At 54.2% G+C, this 8,705-nt stretch overlaps 1 protein-coding gene across 4 annotated transcripts in view; it reads left to right on the top strand.

The window, feature by feature from the left end:
* CAPZB (capping protein (actin filament) muscle Z-line, beta) overlaps positions 1–7,437 on the top strand; it is a 129,383-nt gene extending 121,946 nt beyond the window's left edge. For 2 of the 4 annotated variants that reach the window (XM_008589593.1, XM_008589576.1), the window contains exons 7-9: positions 1,134–1,199; positions 1,932–2,008; positions 6,573–7,396. In XM_008589593.1, coding sequence (XP_008587815.1) covers positions 1,134–1,199; positions 1,932–2,008; positions 6,573–6,660 — 231 coding nt within the window. In that variant the 3' untranslated portion in view covers positions 6,661–7,396. Of the gene's footprint in view, positions 1–1,133; positions 1,200–1,931; positions 2,009–3,425; positions 3,535–6,572 lie in introns of those variants that run through there. The other 2 variants (XM_008589598.1, XM_008589585.1) reach the window with 2 other exon arrangements.
* The last annotated feature ends 1,268 nt before the right edge of the window (positions 7,438–8,705 follow it).

The following is an 8,705-nucleotide window of genomic DNA, read 5'->3' as shown; positions in this document are numbered from 1 at the left end:
TTTTTTTTTTTTTTTTTTTTTTTTTTTGGCAGCTGGCCAGTACGAGGATTCGAACCCTTGACCTTGGTGTTATAACACCACACTTCATCCAACTGCGCTAACTGGCCAGCCCTCATCCTGTTTCTTGGTTACTTTTTTCAGCTTCCATAGTTTATTTCAAGAACAGCAGTGGTAATGGTAGCTGTATATTCTCATTCCAATTTAGGAGTATAGAGTATTTACGTGCTTAACACCCTGTTTTATAGCCTGCGAGGCGTACAGCAGGCAAATCTTAAAGAGTTTGTGATCTTGTCAGGGAATAAGGCTTAACATGGGGAAAAGCTCACAAACAGGTGCTCGTGTTGGGAGCCACCAGTTCCTTCTTCCCTCCCTGCCTCCTGTCGCTCAGCACTCCGAATTGTGGCTATTGATTGGGTTGGAACAGACTCCACCTCGGCTGAGGAAGAGGATCCTGGAGACTCGGGTGCTGGGCCCCTCCTGCACCCCACCTGTCATAACCTAGGAGTCAGTGTTGAGAGTGTCTTGTTCAAGTTCCCCACGGCCTCACAGAATGCAGGCTCTGAAGTCAGAAAGGTTGACCTGGGTTCTGCCACTGACGCCAAGTCATTTCACCCCTCTAGCCTCGGTTTTCTGCCAACCAGGGGTATTGGTCTATCCCTGCAAGGCCTCCCTGACAGCATCCCATGGCTGCCGTCACAGGGGCAGTCAAGGCACAGCAGCAGCATGGCCCAAGGACAGTTCATACCCACCAGCAGTGGTGGCATGCAGACAGACCAAGCATGTCTGCTGTAGCTGTCCCTGGATGAGCCAGGGCCTGGCGGTGGGGGGCACCTTTGCCCTCCCTGCTGTGGCTCAGGGGGTCTCTGCTTCCACAAGGGCAGCAGCAAAAATCTCCCCTGGAAATGAAGACTCAGGCTTCTGCTGGCCTGGCTGTTTGTGACCTGAAACCAAAGTCACTTGGCACTTCAGTCCCCTGCTGGAGAAGCGGCCTTATACCACCTGCAGCTGGCACCACAGAGCTTGCCCACAGGAACAATAGACTCTTTGCACACTGTGGAGGTGGACTGCACTGTCGGCAGCTCTGCCATTCTCCAGCTTTCTGTCACTTGGAGGAATGTTTTTGTCTTTTGCAGATGGAGAAAGATGAAACCGTGAGTGACTGCTCCCCACACATAGCCAATATCGGGCGCCTGGTAGAGGTGAGTGGGTCTCCAGGGCTCTTGGGCTCCTGCATCGACCCACAGCTGGTGACCTTTTACCCCAGAAGCCTCTTTGCTGGCTTCTTTCTTCCAACTCCGCAGCAGCCAGCAGAGCTTGTCTTGTTTTCTGTCCTGGCCTCATATCCTCTGAGCCTTCCAATTTAGACGCAAGCAGGGCCCCAGCCCCTAAGGCCCTTTCTCCTCCACCCCTAAATGTGTGCTCCCAGAAGGTCTGCTCACTGCTGGCTCTGGGAAGTGCTAAGTCCTATCTCCCCTGATCAGTTGGGTGTGAACAGTGGCCTGACCTCAGAAAGGAAACAGATCCCTGGAACACTAGTGGTTTCTGGAGGAGCTGCAGTGGCGGCTGCCTCAGCCTCCCCTTGTCACCACATTGTTCTGGAAGAAGGGGGGGTGCTCTTGGGTTCTACAGAATTGTTCACAGAACTGGTGGGAAGGTGGAGGTTGGTGTGGTTTAGACCAGCTCCCAGTAATGATCAGAATTGGCCGCCAGTACTTGGGTATTGACTTCCTTCATGCCTAAGGACAGGAAGGCGCTCAGAGCACAAACGATAAGGGTGGTCCTGGCAGCCAGGAGCTCAGGCTCTGGAGCAGTCGTGTGACTCCCCCCTGTGGTCATAGTGGGGACTGTGGGGGAGCTGGTGGGAAGCGGGGAGGATAGGGCCCCAGATTCTTAACTGTTGGCCCTGGTGGCTGACTGGTCTCCCTTTCCAGGACATGGAAAACAAAATCAGAAGTACGCTGAATGAGATCTACTTTGGAAAAACAAAGGACATCGTCAACGGGCTGAGGTAATGTACCGAAAAAGCATAAGCTTTGGAACCAAAAAGATCTGAGTCCTGGGTCTCCTAGTTCATATCTGTGTGGCCTTGGGCCTCAGCTTCCTCATCCGTAAAATGGGGCTAAAGCACCCACCTTCCAGGAAGAGTACCTTGCCCAGTTTGCACTCTCAGAAATCATTCCTTCTTCCCTCCACCATTTTGTTTTCTGGGGCACATTCACTTTAACAGCCATTGTGCCCTTGTCCCTGGAGTCTGCCTCCTTCTGGTCCCCCAGCTGGTCAGTCCCCTCTGTTTGGCCCTGGGGCCCAGGGGTGCCTCTCTGCCACACCCTGAGACACCAGAGGGGTACAAACTGCTGGGCAGCCTGGCCGCCCAGCTCCACAGCAGCCAGCAGAGCATGTCCTGTTTTCTGCTGACGCCTAGGCCCTGGGGCAGCAGAGAGCGTCCTGCAGATGGAGCCTTTCAACCAGATGTTCTCTGCCAGGCTCTGTTGGCTGGAGCCAGGGTCCTGGGCCATCCCTCCCGCCCATGTCAGGCCCTCGGTTCTACAGTGCCGGGCCGAGCAAAGACTGAAGGGGCCCTCTGGGTCCGCAGGGTCAATGGTGGACAGTGCAGGAGGCCAGAGCCCCCCGGGGGTGTAGAGGCGGCTGTGGCACAAGCACTAGCTTTGGAGTCAGGAGGCCAGGATTTCCTCCCAGCTCTGTCACCCTGAGCTGTGTGACCTTCAGCACCCCTCCCAGTGGCCTTCGTCCAGTCAAGGAGGCAGGGTAGCTGAAGGGGTCAGATGAGAGATGAAGGCTGGAGAGCGCTCTGCAGTCCAGCAGCACTGTGCACGTCCCAGGGCCTGTGCTGTGCCCAGGTTGCCTGCCCTCTCATCGCTGGTCTGTGTACAGCTGTCACAGCCAGGCCAGGAGAGGCAGGAAGCAGCCCTAGGGCTGCCCCACCTTGTGGATTTGTCCCAGAGACAGATTTAAGTTCCTTGCTCTACAGTTTTAGTATAGAGGAGGAGTCTCCTTTAGTCTTTCATCTTCCTGATTTCCTATCGCCCCCACCTCCCGTGGGGAGCTTGGTCTGGCCCCTGGTAGGTTTTATTTTCCCTTGCAGGCCTGTGGCAGGGTCAGAGCCCAGTGGTCCCAGGTGTCAGGGCTGCCACCCAGGCCACTGTACCATCCCCACCAAACACACTTCCACCCAGCCGGCCTGCACCATCCCCCGGTATGGTTGGGAAATGGCAGGGAGACACAGCAGAGCCTACAGGGTGGTGGGTGTGAGCCCCGGAAAACTGAGCTGCGGTCCTCAGCGTGCCTCTCGCCGTCCTGCCTCGTGTGTCTGCCTGTCCTTCCTCCTCAGTTGTTCCCTCCCTGTGCTTCTGGACTGCGTCGTTCTCTCCCCTCCCGCTTCACTCATCTCTGAACACTCTCTGTAGATCTATTGATGCTATCCCTGACAACCAAAAGTTTAAGCAGTTGCAGAGGGAGCTCTCGCAAGTGCTGACCCAGCGCCAGATCTACATCCAGCCCGATAATTAAGCCGAACCAGGTACCCTGCCTTAGAGGCGTGAGAACCCTCCCCACTAAACAGGACTCACCAACCCACTGAGACCCTGCCGGTCTGGCTGTTGCTGTGCGGCCATTTAAACCACCACTAACCTCTGTGTCTGCTCATGGCTGGTGAGCAGCCACATTAACGAGTAGTCGTAGGCCCACGTAACACAGACACATATCACGTGTGTGGTGTGTGCTTTGCACTCTGGGTGGAGGCTAGGTGTGGGGAAGACAGGTGGTTTGGCTTTTGCTCCTGAAGAAGCCCAGTCCAAGGCACTAACTGCACCTCCAGCAGCAGCCACTGGTCAGCACTGATCAACTGGCCTATAGAGCAAGGGTCCAGGCCCTGCCTTCCTCCCACCCTCGTGCTTTAGGGCATCCTCTCTGAAGCTGGTGCATGTGCAGCCGGATCCTCCCATTTTCACCAGGGATCCCCAAAGCCAAATAAGCCCCCATCTCAATGGCACAGTGACTGTCCAGCACTAGCTCACTTAGAGGGAGTGATCTTGTGCTCTGAGACTCTGGATGGAGCACAGAGGGGGCATGTAATCCACCCTGGCTGCCCCATGCACCTCCAGACTGGTGGCTGCTGGAGCTGCCTGGGGTGCCCAGTGCTGACACTGGCTGGACCAGCATAACTTCGTGCCCCTAAAGCTGTTCAAATGAGCATGTGGATGGAAAGGAAAAGAATCTTGCTTGTTGATAATGGCCAAGAACTATGACTTGAGCTTGTGATAAGTGCAGATGTATGAAAGCAGTCAGCCTCCCTGGATAGGGGGAGGGAAGCTACAAATACGGCATTTGGAAACCCAGTTGGATGGGGCTGTGGAGGCAAGAAACGGGGGGCTACCCAGGTCTAGGGCACCAAAGGCCCAACCCAGAAGAGGCTCAGTGGGATTTGGGGGTGGGGTGGAGTGGGCACTTGTGTAACCCAGTGGAGCTTCTCTTCTGAGGCTGCGAGCCTTAGCACTTAGGTCTGGTCTGTGTGCCAACTTCAGGTCCAAAGTGTCCTTCAGCCTTATGATGGCTGTCACGTGTTCCCATCATCGAGGAAAGGCCCTTTTTAGAGTGCACCATGTTAGTGCAGCTCCTGGCCACCCATGGGAGGCCTCCTAGCAGGCAGCAGGCATCACTTCTTAGGACACGTCCTCCTTCCCACGCTGAGCTGAGCGCTGCCTCCAGGCGTTCATTCCAGGTTGCTTAGCAGTAACCCTCCCAAGCTCTGCTCCCTAAGTGAGTCCCTGGCTCCTTATGCCTTCGGCCTTTCCAAGTCTGACCTCCCCAGCTCTCACCTGGTTCTTACTCGAACTTTGTCCTTGTGGGGTGAGGTTGGCTGGACCCAGCCCAGACCTGGCTGCTGCCCTGCCAGCTGCACCCTCTTGTGTCAGCGGTAACCTCCTGTTGTGAGCTCTGTGAGAGGCTCGTGGTGGGTTGGCTGAGATGTGGGGCCCGGACCCTGCCTGTGGCCACTGCAGAGCTAGGGGCCATCCAGGGCACATCAGCGGTGTGCACTCAGCAGCATCAGTCAACTGTGATGTTTCTTGTGGGATTTTTGCAGCTGTGGACAGATTGCCTCAAAGGCATGTCTGTGCCACCCTCTTACCTTTTTAGGGACTGTTTCCAAGATTTTTCTAAGAGTTAGTAGACAGAATTCAACTCGTAATGCTGTTACTTCTCCTGGGTCCTCCTCCAGTTTACTTTACCCATTTTCAGCATTTTGGGGATTTATCTTTTGATCTTTCCATCCCGCTCTTTTTCATGGCTGCTGCATATAAAGCTTGAGACTGGCTGAGCATACTGCCTGCAGCGTCCTGCTCAGGCAGCCTTCCAGCCTCTCCTGCTGCTGCTTCTGACCAGTAGTTCAGTAAGTTCTTGGTTAACCAATATGTTGGGTAAATTTGACAAAATGATTGTTCAGAGAATTATTGGGGGCCTCAGTTTTCACATCTGTAAGTTGGGTTTAGTAATAGTTAAGACTCTGCCAGGATGCTTGTGAGAATTCAATGAGATAATATGCATGAAAAGTGCTTTGTAAGGTTGTAAAATCTCTATAGACCTTAGTCGTTTCTAGATCTGTTGAAGAGTGTTTCTTTTTTTTTTTTTTTTTTAAAGATGACCGGTAAGGGGATCTCAACCCTTGGCTTGGTGTTGTCAGCACCACGCTCAGCTAGTGAGCAAACCGGCCATCCCTATATGGGATCCGAACCCGGGGCCTTGGTGTTATGAGCACCGCACTCTACCGAGTGAGCCACGGGCCGGCCTTGTTGAAGAGTGTTTCTGCACATACATAAATGCAGTCACCTTTAACCTTTCACCACAGATTCAGGATTTGACAGCAGGGACCTACGGCCACTTGCCTCCTTCCTAAGCCACCTTTTGAAGTCCAGGCTGAGAGATTTTCTGGGCCAGGTTCACAATTGATGGTGCCTTGCAGCCAAAGCCTGAAAGCATCTGTCCTTAATGTACTTGCTGCCTTGGCCGTGAACCCAGGGTGCTCAGACATACAGAGACGCTGGTTCTTACACACCACCTAGGTGGGGTACCACTGCACCCTGCCCTTGTGGAACAAGTGAGGGATAAGCCGCCTCTGCTGGGTGGGAGTAGGGCGAGGGGAGCTGTAAAGAGGAGTCCGCGTGGCCAAGAGTGTCCAACCAGAAATCCGGGGCAGCTGGTCTGAAGCAGAGGATTGTTGCTGATTGTGATTGGACACCTGGAAGCCACCTCCTGGTTCAAGCTGATGTTGGGGCCTTGGCCCAGAGGAGTGGATTTAGGTTTCTGATGGCTGTGGCTGGGTCACCCACAGCCTGAGGCAGAGATGAGCATCTGTCCATGTAGACTGTGGGCCTCCCCCACAGTGCCTGGTGAGGTGCTGAGGATGCAGGTTTCAGGGCTCTCTGCACCCCCCTGAGGGGACCAGTGGATGCCCACCCCGGTGGCCCAGAGCCAGGCATCGGCTTGGCAGCCCCAGCCCCCTCGCTGCCACACCTCTCCCTGTTCAGTCTACTGACAATGCCTTTCCTCACTTGCAGGTCTGTGCAGATTTTTGCAGACAAATCAAAACAAGAAGCTCTCAAGAACGACCTGATGGAGGCTTTGAAGAGAAAGCAGCAATGTTAAACCTCTGCTTCCCGCTAACTGGACACGCCATGCATTCGTTAGATTCCTTTCTTAGAAAACTCGTTTTCTGCCCCTTTCCCGCGTGCCCTCCCTCCCCGACAGGTCACATAACAACTTGCATCGCTGACCGCTGTACACAGCGCCGTTTCTCCTGAGAATAAAGCCCGATAAACACCCTTCTCCGGCTCTGAGGCCTGCTTCCCACCACATTTTGCTATTGAAACTCTTGATATTTCCATAGAGACTGTGTGTTTTTTGTTCACCCGGGCCCCCTGTACCCCCCCCCATTTGAAGACATAAAATACACTGTCAGCCTCCCCTTCCCTCCCACCTTTTTGTTACATTGGTGTAAAAAATGTAAAACAAAAAAATTTTATGAAATAACTGTGGTGTGTGAAAGATAGAAGAAAAACTGGAAATCTGATTCCATGTGTGTTTGGGAGCTGCTTTCAGTGGGGGTTGGAGGAACAGAGGGTCGCTCTGGGAGGAAGGAGAGGTGGCCCTCAGCATTGTCCTGTGCAGACTCGCCCCTGTCCCACGGAGACCACCTTGTGGGGGTGCGGGTGGGGGTGGGGACCTGCTGACCGTTCTGCTCTTCTGGCCAGGTGCTTTTCTGTCAATTTTTATGGAATGCAAAAGGAGTTTTTTGTTTTATTTTGATTTTTTGTAAAAGCTTAAAAAAAAATCTACATCTTATACTTGAGCCTCCATACTTAAAAAAAAAAGGAAAAAAAAGAACAAAAAAATAAATAAAAAGAAACTGGGACGCAGTTGGCACTGGCCTCGTGTTCTTTCTCGCCTGCCTCAATTTCCAGGTGTGTGCGGCCTTGGCCGTGAGGGCTGAGGAAGTGTCCAGGAGCCAGCAAGCGCCTACTGTGTGCAGGCGCGTCCAAGGGTGTCTCGTGCCATCTTTATCATGGCCCCAGTGGCCGCGGGGGCAACACCTTCTGCAGATTTAGGAAACTCAGGTTGAGATGAGCCGAAACAGCTTCCCGAGGCCTCACAGAGCTGCGGAGTCCGTGCTTTGCCCCCTGCACGCCGCCGCAGGGAGGGTTTCCAGCAGGTGCCAACACTTTCTCCCAGCTGTCCCGTCACCTGCCGCCCTGGGTTTGGGGGCCAGGTGGCAGGTCAGTTGGCACCCCCTCACTTGCCCGTCTGGTTTGAGGGCACGACTCCTTGGTCCTGGCTTCTCTCTGCTGGATGCGATGTGACACATCATTATGGAGTGCAGAGTACCATGGGAGATAGAATAGAGGAGAAGCTCCTGCAGAGTTCCTTTTAACACCTGGTCGAGAGCACGGGGAATGCCGGAAAGAATGTAGGCCTCCAGCTGTGGGGCGGGCGTGAGGCACACCCCACCAGCTGTGGCCTCGTGTCAAGTGGGGGTGCTACAACCTCCCAGCACTGTTAGCAGAGTGCCTGGCACACAGAAGGTGCTGAAAAATGAGTTTTCACTTTTATCAGGTGTACCCCCTTGCAACCAAAAATCATAAAAGAAACCCAGAAGTTGTGACTGATGTATGCCGGGCCTGATCTTGCCCTGCCTTCTGGAATCTTCCATGGGAGCCAGTTTTCCTAGTTTTGTGATACTATGTTGAGCTGGTGAGACAGGGCAGTGGGCCCTGGTAGCAGGTTTCTTGGGTGAGTGGCAGTGGAAAGCAGGTGCTGCAGAGGGGCAGTTACGGCTTGACTGAGGCCCCTTCTGTCCCTGCTTCCTCCTTGGTTGCCTTGGCAGGAGAGCCCTGGTGGCTGGCAGGGCCCCTGAAGCATTTCTAGGGGAAGGAAGGCTAAGGAAGCCGCATATAGGGGTTGAGAGGCTGAATAGTCCCTCTGGGTCCATGGGCTGCAGGTGAGACTCCTACAGGCTACTAGATGCTTCCTGCAGGTACCGCTTGGTGGCGGTTCAGTGACAGGAGACCGCCTTTCAGTCTCAGTTCTGTGCAAACCTACCCAGCACCCCCGGGCCTGGTGAGGGTCTGCATCCCTAGAGGGCTAAGGGCTCAGATGGGTAATTTGGGAATACCTGGTTCCTCCAAGGCCCTTTC

This window comes from Galeopterus variegatus, unplaced genomic scaffold (genome assembly GCF_000696425.1).
Source record: "Galeopterus variegatus unplaced genomic scaffold, G_variegatus-3.0.2 Scaffold137, whole genome shotgun sequence".
NCBI classification, from domain to species: domain Eukaryota; kingdom Metazoa; phylum Chordata; class Mammalia; order Dermoptera; family Cynocephalidae; genus Galeopterus; species Galeopterus variegatus.
The sequence above is the reverse complement of the archived record's forward strand: the minus strand, read 5'-3'. Positions and strand labels throughout refer to the sequence as shown.